Raw genomic sequence first — 16,141 nt, 5'->3', positions numbered from 1 at the left:
GAGGGTAAAATAAATAAATAAGAAGCTCCTAAAGAAAAAACAGACTCCAGACTTATCACGAAATTGCAAGACAGAAGTTCCAGCTACTTACACAAGCCTCCCATATTCATGCGTGTGAATACACCAAGCCTCAAAAAAACCTTGTCAGCAGCGCTCATTAGGGCAAGCCCCGGGGATCGCAACCACAAAGCCAGCCCAATTCCCACTTTTTTTACTGGTAGCGTCACAAGTCTGTGTAGCAACTCGAGTTTAACTTTGAAGTCAACGCCAGACATACACTGCTCCTTTGCTGGTGTAGCACGAACGCTTTCAGCGCTGACAGTGCAATGAACCACCAGGGGGGGAAAAAAGACAACCCACAGCATTTGTACGTGAAATAATAGCCACAATCTTTACTACGCAATAAATAACCAACACAAGTGTACAGGCCGGACAGAATGCAGACCCCCTTTCGCCGTTTATTAGCGGTTTCTTTGTGCGCTCGAAATGGTGCCGGCCGGCCAAAGGATCACAATATGAATGTGTGGCACTGAGTGAAGAAGAAAACCCGGAAGAAAAACAAATACAACCACATGAGCCCTCCCCTAACATCGACCAAGGTGAGCTTACCGCCCAGAAAAACTAGACCAGACCAGTCCCTCAACATGCCCAGAATTATGCTCGTGCAATTGCAATGGTGTGTAAAAAGGAAGATTTCTGCAAACAGAAAAGGTCGTCCCACGAAAGTCTTTCTGCAAACAAAAAAGGTCGTCCCACGAAAGTCGCACCGGGGACATTTGTAGGATGTCACTGCCACTTGCGGTCCATTTGTACGCGGGGAACACGCAGGGTAGGTATATTTGTAGCGACACTGCAGAAATACCTTCACGAACACACTCCACCCTACCTTGCAATATCCAAATACAGCCACTGGAGCAGTGTTGAGGCCTTGTTAACTACTAATGCAGTGTTCTCTCAATACAGACCTTCGGAGTCACACTCGACAATGCCACTCACTGTAAGTATTAGCGCAAAAATACCTATGAGAAGAAAAACTTCGGGACTGAGGTAAATAACAGAGCCAGGTTAAGCTCTTGAGCATACATTCGACAACAGTGATTCTGTCCCCCAACAAAACAGATAAGCCGCAACTGGTGGGACATTGTACGAGGCATCAAATAACGCAGGTAGCCAGTTGAAGATCGAGTGCCAAAAAAGATTTGAGAACTGAATCAGAGCTTTGTGGCACTAGCTGGACCATGCAGCAACGACAGAGTAAAGACATTTGACTCAAAAACCCTATGGCTGCACAAATGCTTCTAGAAATAGCTAAAAAAACTTTGTTGTGGTAATGCACATCACGCTGCCAAAGATTTTGACACCTGTAGATATGTTTGTAGCTATGACACAATGCATTATATTTAGTTGTCTGCCACTGTACTCCACAACGCAGACAGGCACTCATTCCGGTGCAGTACTTTGAGATCATATGGCATAAAAACAAATTCCCCAACAGATCTGAAGCATCTTTGTCCATTGATAACTTGTATAGAATACTGCCGATGGAAATCTTCAATTTCAATTGATTGGGTTAAGGTATCGACAAAATGAACTGGTTGGTTTTGGAAGCATTTATGTTAAACCTTGATCACTAGACTTGCCCGGAAGCCGCATGAATACAAGACTCACTCGTACACAAATAACAGCCACTTCAATGCCAGGATGGCTGGATCTCTAGGTGTAGAAATCCTATGGCTGTCTCCTTTCCGCATTTTGTTCCTAGGCTTTGCTTACTGTAATGCCAATTGCAAGGCTTGATGCGACAGCCTTTCAGCCCGGAGTGGTAATGTGGCAAACGCCATTGTGTTGGTGCATGTGGCAAAGTGCAAATGAAATGAATTAATGGCCTTGCACACTGAACAATGTTTTTTGGCTCAGATATGGTGGAAGTATGGGAAAAAATTTTAATTGGACAATTACACTGTTATTATGCTTAATAATGAGGCATAGCAACAGGATGTACTCACTGATTGGCTGATGACAGCTAGTAAATGTGCACCAAACTTCATTATTGTGACCTCTTAGGTCATTAATAGCCCGGCTGTTGTCTGTGTACTGCAAATGCCGCAATAAAGGTTGTATACACACTAACCTGACATGTTTTGTTCACAGTATTTAGTTTTCACTCGCAAGTTTGGCCGAAGAATTGCTTTACTTGTCAATATTTGGTTCTCCCTTTGACAACGCTTTTTTTGTCCTCCAATGTATCGCTTGAAGAAGTTGTTGCTCGACGACATGACCTCTTTGGTGGTTTGGCAACACTTATCTGGGCAGCCATAGAGACGTTACAAGCAGAGTAAATGTATTCTCTTCGTTCACAACACACCAGTGCCACACCAATCCCCAGGCAACAACTGAAGAAACTATGAAGGGATTCGAACTTCAACTCTGGGACGAAATTTGGGCTCGAGAGGTTCCCAGACTCATTGCCTCAATTTTAGCGAACGTTCCAGGCAGTAGAGCAGCAGTGCGTTTTGTGGATGCAGCAAAGCAGCATAGCCACAAGTAGTAGAACACACTCAAGGTAACAAAAAAAAAAGAAGACGGGGCAGTTTAAGTGAATGATGGCCAGCCAACTAGCAGGTCGGCTACCTTGCCGTAGCACGAGCACAATTCTGCGGCCTTTGGGACCCGGCGACACCCCAGTCAAGCGCACGCGATTCTATTCTTGCTTGAAACCTTTGCGCCACTAAGACTTTCTCGGTACATGCAGGAATGCTGTGCAAAAGAAAATTAAAAAATCTCGATGCAACGCAATGCAGACACACAACACACTTAGAACAGTTGACGAGTTCTATTGAGGAAATATATTAAAACTTCATGCTAAAACACTACAATCGGCGATTTGTAACGGCACACTTTACAGGGCAGCTCGTCGTCGTCGCTTTGCATTGTAACAGTGGACAACAAAAAACGCGGTGCACAATTTGGCTGCGGAAGGGGCGGGGAAAAGGCCCCACCGCGCCATTCATGGCTTTAGCGCTTTGCACGATTCCACAAAGGGGAGAGCGCACCCTCTGGCTGCAGCTGAAATGCACCGCTGTTTTAACGGTCCGATGCTCAGTGCTCCCGGCAGCGTGCATTTTGAGAGTGGGGGAAGTGTGGGTGTAGGCACTAATGTGACTACAGCAGCCAGGTACATAGGCAACAGTTGCAGACGTACGAAAAAAGCAATTAAATGAAAGTTGAAAGCAGCACACTGTTTTTCCCCAAAATAAAAGCGAGTGCATTGGCTTTAAAGGTACTGAAACACAAGTGCTGCACTCCCCTTTGTAGATGACAATCGCAAAATTTGAATAAACAGCAGAACACAGTAATAAGAAAACGCTAGCAGGCCTAGCTAGACTAATGACAAGCTGTTGGACTTGAACAAGGGCGCGGCAACCTGCTAGCAACAGCAAAACAGGAGCACTCTTGGGCACGCGGCTTTAGAAAGTAGATTGGGTCGTCCAGGTAAAACCAGATACACTACAACACCGTCTGCGCGAATAGCTGCATCATCGACCCTTTGTGTCAACAAAGAGGTAAAAAAATAACAACGAAATGTGAAAGGTTGCTCGAGGCAGGAATTAATAAAGCTATCCTTTGGCTGAGCTCAGTTCATGTGCAGGCTTGATGCATGAATATGCGTACAGTATGCAGTAATCACACTGGGGAGGGTACGTGACAGTCAGCATGCACAACGCCCTCTCTCCCTGGTGCCCTGCCAGGCTGTTTGCAAGTGGCTGAAGTGAAGGCTGCAGATGAGGCAACAGTCGCAGCGACAACTCAACTGTTCGGAAGAGGAATACCTGTTTTTTCTAGCACACACACCACGTCAGAAATGCCATGACTTAGGCAGTAATTGCTGAGATTCATTCACAGAAGACAGGGAACAAGCTGTTGGAAGTAAATGAAAAAAGAAGCAACTTTTAACCGTTTCTCACATGACGTGTGCTGATGTGATGACTGCTCAACCTCTAATGCTCAACCACCCACCGATGGTTACAGGACCAACGGAACCCTAAACCATGTATGGCATAGCCTAGAGACCCCTAAATCAGTGCCGAATTATAACACGCTTGAACATCGAAGCTAGTTGGTAGTGTGTTAGGGAGTGCAGGGACCCACGCTGATCCTGCTTCCACATGATTCTCTTTTAACCTCGTTTTCCTCTCACCTGCTTTTTGTAATACCCTGCACAGCACTAAGCTTCGCCAAAAAAGTTGAGTAGCTAACTTAAAACAGCAAATAATTTGCAGTTAACCCAGTTACCTAACCCCGCTTCCTGGCTCACACTGCAATTCAGCCACGTTGTTAGGAAGAGTACTACGGGCACGGTAGAAGCAACAATGTCATTCGCCCCATCAACAGGTTTGTACCAGACCTGACCAGACGGGTTCTGCCAGACTGGGCCACGTAATGACCAAGCGAGTTCGCCTCTTATGCCTCCCTCAAGGCGCCACAGCGGCCAGCCTGACCGCAAACAGGTGTCCAGCCAAAGGCCACCGCAACAGAGAAACGAGAGAACAACGTCCTAGTTACAGACCGACAAGCAAACGACACGATTTTGCAAATAGTTCCTAGTCGTACGCACAAAAAACAAGTACGCTCCAAAAAGACAAGCTTCAGGTTGAAGTCCCCTCCACACCTTCCTTAAAATGCAATTTGAGTAAAACTAAAAAAGGCAGATGTGCTCAGAGTGAGGGGGAAACTTTTTGTCTACTCCAGGCCACAACCCGTTGTTCCGAGGGGCTTCAATCATTACCGAGGCTCTCGATTCTTCCTCTTCACAAAATTTGCTCACTCAGTCGAGGCACAGAACCAGTTTCCATGGCAGCAATAACACAGTCAAACACAACAATTCACCCCCTTCCCTCCCCCATGACTACAATCGAACACCCACACGAACAATCACTAGCTGGTCACAACGCACAGGCAACGCACAAACAGAAAAATACGAGGGAAAAGACACAAGTCAGCTAGCCTTGGGGTCATCCAGCACATTCGCTATTCACTGGCGAGCTTACTGCTTGCCCACAAAGCATAATGGGAGGGCCAAACTGGAGCAAACAAAACAAAAAAAATTGATATGCAAATCAACATCCAGGGAGTAAAAATAAATCTCCAAGAAAAAAATCCCAACGGCAACAAAAAACGGGCACAATAAAAATAAGATAAAGTAAAACAGCACGGACCACAAAAATGTAACCACCTCCATTGGGGACATGACAATTGACAGACATCATATATGGACAGCTTTAACTGTGAATTTGCAGCCGTGCGGGAGCACAAGAGTGTCTCAGATCCCGAAAATTCTGTTTTCTGAAAACAATAAATCCGGCACCTAGTATGACTGATCTCCTACTTCGTGACATTTCTAACGTTTACACTTCACTTAAAAAAGAACTATGTTGCTGGTAAGTGGTGTAGACTTGTGATCACAGCTACGTGTTTTATACCAGAAAAAAATTGACTCGAGCCTTTTTGCAGTTCACAGAAGAGTACTACCAATCGGTAAAAAGAAACCCCAGAGTTCTGACCACAGACCACGATGTACAAGAGGCCATTCTCATGCAAAGCCAGTGGGGCTCCATACAGTAGGCAAGAAATGATGTATGAAACAGTAACAGAATAACTCGCACAGTTCAAGACCTTCGTTGGTAATACAGGCAATACAATGGCAGTCTTCACAAACATCTACCAAGTGTGGCGACCACAGTACATTACAAATCAATGACAAGCTGTTCCAGACTTGCGAAACGAAACCCCATAATTTCGGGCACTCAATTCCATTGTTTTCTTTGCCTTCAGTCAGTTGCCGACTATATGCGTTCAGCCAGACAGGATAGCTTACAGCTGAACACTCGCCACAGCAGCGACGAAACTCTGCAGACCAAGAGCGATAACAGTGCCAACACACCGGGAACCGAGCTCCGAAACCCGTAACTCTGCACAACCGAAACGCGTGACTTAGCTAAACACAGAACGGAGACAGCTTGTGTGGAAGGAGTAAGTGAAAGGGGGACAATCAGAGATGCACTACGCAACAGCCATTCACACTACAGCAGTGACCAATACATAAATGCGAGGGCTCGGGGCCAGCAGTTGCAAGGCTGCATCAGACAGGACTCTCACAACACGCGCGTTGAAGTACGGGCCTTAATTGGTGTACAGTACTGTGGAGTCGTTAGCTATCCCGAATAAAACCTTCAGTCTTCTGTAGATAAGCAATGAAAACTCAAGAGGGTTTGGTTTCCGCAACAAACAGTGCAGGGGACACGCAGACCTGGTGGGGAGCAACTGGGAAAGCTTTGCATTCGCCCATTCCGCTCACAAACCTTGAAGAACATGGCCCCACAACGAGGATAGCGGCGCTCACTGCCCAGTCCCAACAAAATGAAAAGAAAAAGGACAAAACACAACACAAAATGATATGACTCGTTTTAATGCTGCTCGACTACGCAGTTAACCACGACACACAGAGGCCCACAACCCTGTTATACCCATGCCCTTTTCCGTCTCAAGGTTGTTTAGAGAGCTATCTGTGGTCAAAACACAAGACTTTATAAAACAAAAGAGACACCTGCCACCGCATGTGTGGAATGCACTGCAGTTTGAGCCCAGAATTTTCTCACAAAGCGTCGCAATCGACGAAAGAGGGAAGGGGACAGGGGGGTTGAGAAAAGGTGCAGTGCCACAAGAACGATAAGAGCCACGCAGGTTGTGCCAACAAGTTTCCACACCATTTGGGATACTGGCCTCGGCAGGAGACGACAGAAACAACAACAGTTGGAGTCCCGGGCAGCAACCATTGGCTGCGGGCAATAATGAGAAAGTGGACAAGACTCGGCAGCTACACAGCGATGATGCACGACGAGTGGAGCCCCGTTAGAAGGGTCACCATCTCTCGAAAGGCCCAAACAGGCAGCGCTGGGTGGCAGTGTCAGCGGCACATGCGTGCCCTGCCAATGGCACCTTCTGTCGCAGGCTTCACCGATTGATCACCCGACAACAACTTAAGGAGTAGGCAGGGACGCAAGCGGCTCGTTGAAACACCAATGCCAACAGAAGAGGCTCTGCAACTGGAACTGCTGCAGCAGCAAAGGGGAAATCTTCCACGCACGCACCAAGGGAAGTGGCGGCCTCACCAAGAAAGGAGAGAACGAGGGATGATAAGTCACAAGGAGTGAGGGTGAACCCCCCCTCCCAAGTAAGACGATGTATCAGCGGCCCAAGTGACTAGCACCCACCCCTGCTCCCGCGTGTTCTGGACATTACCAGCATGGCTGCTCACCACGTTTCAAACTCGTAGATTTCAAAAAAAAAAAAAAAAAACAACTTCGCAGCCTTGCACTAAACCCCACCTTTTCTTCATTCGAGCACACAGGCCAGTTTCATTCCCGTGTTTGCTGTTCAAAGGCTGACCAGAAAACAGCCGGTATGCATTTGTCAGCCCATGTTCTGCAAGAACTCGCCGCACTAAACCTGCTTTTGGGCACAGCAACAGACGTTATCCAATTTCTCCGGAACCAAATTCCTAGCTTTAATGCTACTAATGAGCAAATTTGTGTGCAAGTAGTGTCAGCCCCGAGCCGGATAACTATGGAAATAAAACAAGGGGCTTGCCACACAAAAACCTCCCCTGCCGTTCAGCTCTGCCTCTTTTAATGGCACCGGCATGCTTTTCTCACCAAAAAGTTACCTCTCGCGTAGCCCCAACAAGTACACTGCTTACATCTGACTACATACAATTCGCCGAACTGAAGGGCCACATCACTGCACATCACTGAAGGGCCAAATTAACGTCAATGTAAAGGCATGGCGACATGTGCCCCACAGTAGGAACAATGCCCCCCCCCACCTCCATAAAAAGTTTTCCGCAGAAAGTTTCCACACCCCACTAGCCCTAGCAGTGGCGCTGTGGCACCCTCTTCCGCGCATGCATCGCAGCCAGAGCGGAAGTGGCCTGCTGAGCGGGCAGATCGCCGTGTACCTACTTATAGACAAAGGGTTCAGTACTACTGGCGCTGCCCGTTTCGAAGCAGGCTTTCCCTCGGCTGTGGCTGGCGGCAAGATGGTCGGGCACAGTTCTGCTCCTTGCGGCACACCGCACCCACTTCACCCTTCTGAGCCCGCACTTGAAACCCCACTCCTAAAGGCGGCTTTACGACAGAATCACTTTAAGCCTGGAGCGCCTTGCGTAATCTATTTTGTTCATCATACTGTCACTTGCAAACTTGAAATTGTAACTTAATACAGCATCTTTAGTCAATCCTCGTTTCTTTTACAACTAGGAAAAGAAAACCCGTACTTGGTGAGAAAACATTTTGTGAACACCTCACTTTGCCCAAATGGTGCCATGGACCTAAACTTGATGGAGCCCCACTAAAACAGTCTGTGAATGAATACCTACTAAAAAAGCCAACCCCCCCCCCCCCCCCCTTCTACCATACAGATATAAAAGCTACGCACGCATGAGTTAGGCATGGCACAATTAAAATCGTTAAAAAGGCTGCACTTGTTCAACTTGTTCACATCCAAAGTACAAAAAAGGAGAGCAGCAGGGCAGCCTGGTGTGCATGATTTGAAAGCAAATTTAAACCCCTAAACGTTCACTGTGTCCCTTTGGAGGGTAATTATTCTAGCTAAGACAACTTTTGCAGCCCTCCACCTGTGTCCTGAGCAACGCCCCCGATAAACTGGCGCAACAAGCAGCCAGGGTCCAGAACAGCACAGTCGAGCAGGGCTGGGAAGGACGGGGGGCGGAGAGCAGAGGGGAGGGGCCTCTGCCGAGCGCACTCACACCAGACTGCAGCAGCAACGCACCTCACACACACACACCTCATGTGCCGCTGTGTTCCTACACTCATGCAAAATACACCTTCTCCGTTAATTTACCACCCACACAGCTCGGCACGCGCTCTCGCAACTGAAAGGGCATTCAAGGCTTGGCTCGTCAGCCCAAGGTGTGGGGTGCGATGCTAGTGCAGCGGTTTGGCAACGCTCGGCAGAGACCCATTTGCGTCTGTGAGGTACTTCCGCATGACCACCCCCCGGCCCTTCGAACACAATACCGGTGGATTGTGTGACCATCACACACACCATCTGTCGGACTTTTACCGGTCACGATTATAAGACATAGAAGACGAGGAGAGAGGGATGCGAGAAAAAGTAACCAGAAAGGAAAGGTAACGCACAACGGAGGGGGGGAAACAGTCCGTTGCGGAGGACGATTAAAAAATGGCAGGCTGGGAGCGAATCTAAGAGCTACCATGAACAGCTATTTGGTTTCTCTGGCATGACGAAAAATGAAGGCTGCAAGTTCAAAAGGGGCGTAGACGAGGGGCAAAGACACCGTCGAGGGGTCGCGCCTCCACGAGCCGCCTTTGTCACAACGATGAAGCGCATTCGCGGAGACAAAATGCATGCACAGATGCAGCGTTTAAAAACGGGGGCCACAAAAGAGAAGCGGGGGCCCCTGTGGTCGCACATTGTACGAGGGAAAAGGAGGAGGCAAGCGATGTGACAGGGCGGCTGCCAAACAACGCCCCCTTGCCAGTCAGACACTCGCGGGAAAACATGTGCAACTAGCCCCGCCATCCGCTCTGGCACGCGAGCACGATGGGGGGGACGATGGAATGGTTGTGACATCCTGGCGCGAATTATGGGTGACAGAATTAAAATGGGCGACACAGTGGACAGCACGAGAGGTTTCTCCCCCAACCGTCACCCATGACACTGGTAAACGGCATGCAAGTGAAAAAAGCCCAGGGCCGGGCTGAAGTCGTGTATGACGGCTGCCAGCCGCTAGTGGCAGTAGAGAATGGGCTCAAACTAGACTGGCAATCTTGGGAGGCATCGGCAAGCCAGCAGCAGCGCATTACTGTTTTAGCCAGAGGCCCACCCTCCCTCGCGGGCACTCCCACCCATTGGCATCTTTGCAACGCCTCTCACATGGGTGGGCACCCCATTGCCGCTGAAGCTCCCCACGACTTCAACCCAGGGCCCATTGTTTTAACTCATCCCCCACCCGACGGAGCCAGCTTTTGGAAGGAGGCCTCCCGTATGCATCGCAGACGGAAAAAACACTCCCTCGCAGGGGCGGGGCTCGCCGGCGCGAACGATCCTCCTCAGAGAGCAGCGGCCGTCGTCTTGCCGGGGGTGGCCCCTCGGGTGGTTGCTACCCCCCTCCTCGTCGGGGTGGAAGGTGCCGGGACGCAGTGGGGCTCGCGCCAGCACCCGGGGAGCAAGGCGGTGGCCGGGGCAAGTCGGCCACCCCCGAGGGGCCCACCGTAGCAGCCGCCTTAGGCAAAGTACATGACCTTCAGGGTTTCCGGGTGGATGGTGACCGCTCGGGCCAGTGCCACCACCGTCCGGTCGTCCCCGTTGCTCGACTGGTGGCTGCCTTCACCACTGCGCATAATAGAAAAGGGGAGAGGGAAGCAAACTGCGTTAAAACCTTGCCGGTCCCAAGCAACCCATTCCGCGTGATCACACTCTCCGTTCTCAAAACTCCCTTCCGGTTGCGGAGGACTCCCCTAGCACCCGGAGCTCTTCCAAGACCCCGTACCAGCTGCTCTCAAACTCAAGAATCCCTTAATTTAGACACAGCTACGACTTCAATCCTCCAAGATGCCAGCATGCTTTTGCTGGGCTGTTCTTTTATTACATGCTAGCAATTGCATTCACAACACACCAGAATGACACCAGCACAATGTCCAACAGACTGCAAAACGAGACACATAATCTGGAAAAAACGTCACCCAAGCATACACTGGACTGAAAAAACAAGTGTCCCGGTGAATTTTTTTAGGAGTTTTTCCAACGCAGATGAATCTGGAGATTAACGGAGATGCTCACAGAGATGAAACCGTTGGGGGGGCGGCAGAGGTATACAACTTTGCTGTAAACACCTTGTGTCTGAAAAGGACGAAGAGTTCTAGCACTAGGTGTTGAAAATGGTCTTCTGAGACGCTTAGGATGCGACCTAAATGACTTTTTCAAAGGAAAAGCAATCAAGTGCCTAGTACTGTCCATACGCCCACAAAGTCACCAGGTTAGCATCCATCAATGAAAATGTGGCAACGTGACAAATTTTTTAGACTAACCATACGTCATCTCGGCACGAAAAGGAAAATATATATTGCAGGTCTTAGCTTATACAATGCTACATAATGCTCTCAACTGTGAACTCACCAGTGATGACAATTATGGTGATGTACAGCCGGCCAGATGTAACTGGCGTGCGCGAGCGGCGGCTTTTCGTGCGTCAAACATGTCGAGCTTAAGTGCACGAGCTTAAGGCCATGTCGAGCTTAAGGCCATTTTCTGCTAGGCTATTCCTTTTTATGAGGCCATGCAGACAAAACACAAGTTTTGTTCATTTGAGAGATTGCCTTGGTAGAATCATACTGACACCACCTTTAACGCACTCTTCACTCAAATAAGCTATATAATTAGGAAAAAAAGGGAATTGCCATGCGACCCACTTCCTCATCTCCTGCAACAAAGTCTATGATATATGCCCAGCTGTGCGATTGGCGGATTATTGCGATTGGCGGATTATAATTAGCTTGGGCACCTTGTCGAACAAGCTATTACCACTTAAATGCAATGCCTATTCATTTTACAGCAAAAAGAATGGTGGGGTAAGCCATGAAAGTTACGAAAATACACATATACATAGTAGTACCGATGCGAACTGTTGGTACTGGGCGCTATATGCTTGTTTTAGCTTCACAGCAGCCCGCGGCTTTGGAGTTGTACACAACACTGGCTGATTGGCATGACCGATGTCTTACAATGGCCCTGTTTGTCGAGCATGCCCCATGTTTCACAAAACGATTGCTTTCTACTGTAACAAAAACAAGCCAGGTGCCCATACAGTCAAAAACAAAGCAACGGCAGCAACGGACCGCGGCTAGCACCATCTGGGAAGATTGACAGTAAGCAAGGCTGCAAAGCCTAATGACGCACTTCCAAGTTCGTTGAAATACTTGTGCTTCATGGCAGACATCACGAAAACACAATTTGGCGGGAGAATCAAAATTTTAACCTAGACTGATTAATTTCTCGGAGAACACTGCACGATTTGCTGCCGGACAAGCTCGGGGGGGGGCACTACAAAACATGAAATCTTTCAAATAAAACAAACTTGTACTTTGTCAGCATGGCCCCTTTAACAGCAGCACGAGATGGGAAAAATGCTGCTTGCACGCGCTAGTTAACGATTTGGCCAGCTGTACACTCAGCTCCTTGGCAAATCACCTGCGTCAACAAAGACTACGACAATGATAATGCGGGTTGTCTTTGCATTCGCGTAATACTTCGTCAAATTACTGTTTCAGCTTCGCAGCTTTAGGTGCAGAATGCAATTTGTTATTGTCTGCGACTCGCTGCTACCGTGCACCTTTAGCATTGGCAGAGGCTATGTGTTGGCAGCTGCAAGCTAGCAGACTAAGTGCTACGCCAGGTATGTACAGAAACTGAACTGCATATGCTGCCAAATGGCCTGTCGTGGCTTGCCTGTCGCGGTAGCTAGTCTGCGGGATGCAGGTATGTCACGAAGATGACTGTCCTATATATCGTTACACTGGGCACTATACTCGGTTACAACTGAAGAACGGCACCACCTCATGTATATCACTCCGCAAAAGCGCCGGACCCGTGACGTCAGTGCGTGCGCGTTTTGAAAGGGGTTTGCTATGAATGCGCGATATCGTCTGCCTTGTCTCACGCAGTTTATTACGTCCAAAAAACCACGGAAACGGCTCACGCCATGTTCAAAATATTCTCAGTAACATCCTACTTGCGCCGCGCGGAGAAACATCCGGCTACGGTGATAAGGCACAGCGGCAACTTCCGGTGCCATTCTAAAGTTGTCACCAAGTATAACCTCTGGTATCCTGAATTTACAAACTAGCAGTTTCAAGTGCACTTTCCAATAAAACCGCTGATGCAATGTGGGTTCACGCCAAATACAGAAGTAAATAGTTGAGGTGACACGTCACTGCCAGCATGGCTAAGCTGCGGCCAGTTTTCCTGTGGCACGAAAGCACTGCCACAAAAGGGAGCGTATGACTAGTAGCTGCAGCGCTCTGGCTATTGCCTGCCGGTACGCCTTTTACATTGGCCTCTACTACTGCTTCTTGCAACTCGCCGACTGCTCTGCTCTGTGCCATTTTTAGGACCACTTGCTCAACTTCCCCTTTTCTGACTTGTCACTCGTGTGCCGACAACTACCGTATTTACACGATTGTAAGTCGACTCGAATGTAGGTCGACCCCCCAAAAATGGCACCTCTCAAAAAAAAAAAAAAAAAAAAAAGCCAGCGCCGCTTAGAAAATCGTATCACAAAGAGAAGCTTTTCCGTCGACCCACACGGCGGCTCTCCACAAGAGTGGTACGTGCGCTCGCGGTATGCGCGGTATTTGTTAAAAAAGAAAAGCTTTTGTATAGGCACCCGGAATAACCATGCGCCGTGGGTTGAGCGGGAAAAAACATTCGCTGCGAGATGACAACCATCGAAGCAACCGGCTAGCGGCCACTGCCGCCACAGCCGCGCGTTACCAAAACAAACATGGCGGCTGACGGAAGCGGCCGCTCGCGATTTCTTTTGAGCGACTAACCTCCCACCATCGCGTTCGGAAGTGTACTGAACAATCTGATATGATTTGGGCTACGTTAGCGCCGCGCATTGAATCAAGGGATTTGCTAATACTCATTTTGTTTATTAGAGACGAATAAAACGCTTCTTGACGCGTTTTTGCACGCGATTCGTGCGCGGCGACGCCCGCGTCAACGATTCTGCGCGCGCGCGGCAGCTTCTACTGGTTTTTTTTACCTCGGTATTACGCGTGACGAGCGCGGCAGTGGGAGAAGCCTGACGAAGAGCGCGCCTCCCATTGGGGAGGCGCCCTCTTCATGCCGGCAGCTTGAAAGCGCTCGGGAGTCGGGACAGCTGGCTGGCGCCGCCGGAGATGTTTAGGCTTACCACGGTGGCGGCGCGGATGATGCTAGTGTCGTTTTCGACCACATTTCTCCTTTCCTGCTCAAACGCCTTTGTTTGTGCCTTCAGTGATATCTTAAAGTGCGGTTAGAAGCGGTCGCTGAAGCTACGCGCACCTCTTCGCGGCTGGTGACGCCGCCATGTTGCCGCCGCCGGTCGCGTAGCGCGCGCGGGTGGCATTCGCGGCAGTGTCAGCGCGGCGCATTTTCGCGAGCACAAAACGCCCCATGCGGTTCACGCTTTAGACCATAACCATGGGGAAGAGGGTGCAAAGCTGTCCCCACCTCGTAGCACCCCCGATTTCTCGTTTCTCTTGCCGTTACTAGCGGTAAACGGTTCCATTTCGATTCTAAGTCGACCCCCCAACATTGGATTGTCATATTTGAAAAAAAGGGTCGACCTACAATCGTGTAAATACGGTAAGTTCTGGGCACCAAAAGTGCCCAGAACAAAGCAAAGATGCTGGTACACTGGCACTTCTGCGCCATCCAGCCGAGGAAGAATCTATCCTTTTACGGGCGCCTGGAAAAGCAAGCACGCCAGCCCAGCGGCCGGCACGAGTGCCGAGAGAAGCCACGCACCTGTCGTGCTCCTTCTCGACAAGGTGGTAGCGGGCACGGAAGGCCACCAGGTGTGCGTAGTAGGCCGGTGCGGGGATGGAGACGGAGCGCGTGCAGCGCACATAGGTGTGGCACAGCTGGTAGGTGAGGCACTGCAGCTCGTCGGCCGAGAACTGGTTGTCGTCCCAGAGGACGTGGTAGTGCGAGGGCCGGCTGGTGCCCTGGATGCCCGCGTGCGAGCACAGGTAGAAGTCGAACTCGGTGGGGTGGGTGATGCCCAGGTCGACGGTGGTGCCCGCCGGGATGTTGCCGCTCTTGCCAATCTGCTCCTTCTTGTCGGAGCAGAAGAGGCGCGTGTGGTGCCGCTTCTGCACCACCACAAAGGTGATGCCCGGCTTGTAGTCCGTCTCCAGCTTGAGGCAGGCCTCGCGCACCGCCAGCAGCTCGTGGTGCAGCACCTGCTGGAACTGGCCCTCCGAGACGCCGTCCCGGTAGAAGATGATGCGGGTGGGCTTGAAGCGCGTCGACTTGTAGAACTGCACGAGCAGCTCGCGCACCATGGATGCCAGGTCCTGGATGATCTCCTGGCGGTGCTGCTGCACCCGCACGGTGGCCGCGTAGCGGCTCGGGTGCGCGTCCATGCTGCCCACCACGGCGGCGATGCTGGGCTTCTTGTTGTCGCCGGCCGGCGGGTGGGTGACGTCGGCGCCCAGGAAGATGACGGGCTCGTTGAACACCTTGGGCCGGATGCTGGGCACCAGGATGGAGTTGATGCCGCCCAGCTTGACGTTGATCTTGAGGCACAGGTTGGACAGGGTCTGGGGCGAGGTCTTGTTGACGTTCTTGGCCTGCACGCACTGGGTGGCCATGCCCAGCACGGTGTCGCCCACGCGCTTGACCTCGGCGTAGACGGGCGTCTTGCCCGGCAGCACGACGACGACGAGCTGGAGGCCCGCGAAGGTGGACTTGAGGTAGCGGAACATGGGCTCCACCTGGTCGGGGCCCGTGGCATACTTGCAGAAGCAGGGCTGGCCGATGATGGGCATGCCCGCGTCGTTGCTGATCTTCTGCAGCTGCTGGGTGAAGTTGCGCAGGGCGTCCTCGCGGCAGGTGCGCTGGGGCGCGAAGCAGGCGATGGCCCAGATGCGGATCTCGACGCCCGTGTGGAACTGCTTGCCCCGCATGTCCCACACCCCCTGGTTGGGGATCGCCTGCTGCTTGGTCCGGCCGCCATACTGAAGCTTTGGCGGAGGAAGGATGCGGCCCCGAACCTCCATCATAGTGTTGCTGATGGACAGACCAAACTCCTGCACGTACGGGTCCGTGTTGAAGTCCGCCTTGCGCACCTGTTCGAAGAGGGGAGGAGGAGGAGACAGCACTCGTTGGGCTTCCTTCTTTCTCTCGCATCCCTGGCTTCAAGCACGAGCAACACAAAAGGCCACTTACGAGGTTGTTGATTTCACGCTCCCGGTCTGGGGCGGATCTGGCAGTTGCCTGCGAAGAAACACGGGGCACCACAGGTCACACAACTGGCAGAAAGGACCATTGCCAC

General features: G+C 50.6%; 1 protein-coding gene across 1 annotated transcript in view; it reads right to left on the bottom strand.

The window, feature by feature from the left end:
* Window positions 1-364: 364 nt before the first annotated feature.
* The window catches only part of Ago1 (protein argonaute-1), a 34,199-nt gene continuing 18,422 nt past the window's right edge, over window positions 365-16,141 (bottom strand). Inside the window, exons 7-9 of the mRNA XM_077685284.1 lie at window positions 16,036-16,083; window positions 14,611-15,935; window positions 365-10,434 (exon numbers count right to left, since the gene is read on the bottom strand). Coding sequence (XP_077541410.1) covers window positions 10,326-10,434; window positions 14,611-15,935; window positions 16,036-16,083 — 1,482 coding nt within the window. The 3' untranslated portion in view covers window positions 365-10,325. The remainder of the gene's footprint in view (window positions 10,435-14,610; window positions 15,936-16,035; window positions 16,084-16,141) is intronic.

This window comes from Haemaphysalis longicornis, unplaced genomic scaffold, assembly GCF_048455015.1.
Source record: "Haemaphysalis longicornis isolate Haplotype H1 unplaced genomic scaffold, Haemaphysalis longicornis Haplotype H1 scaffold_9, whole genome shotgun sequence".
NCBI lineage: Eukaryota > Metazoa > Arthropoda > Arachnida > Ixodida > Ixodidae > Haemaphysalis > Haemaphysalis longicornis.
The sequence above is the reverse complement of the archived record's forward strand: the minus strand, read 5'-3'. Positions and strand labels throughout refer to the sequence as shown.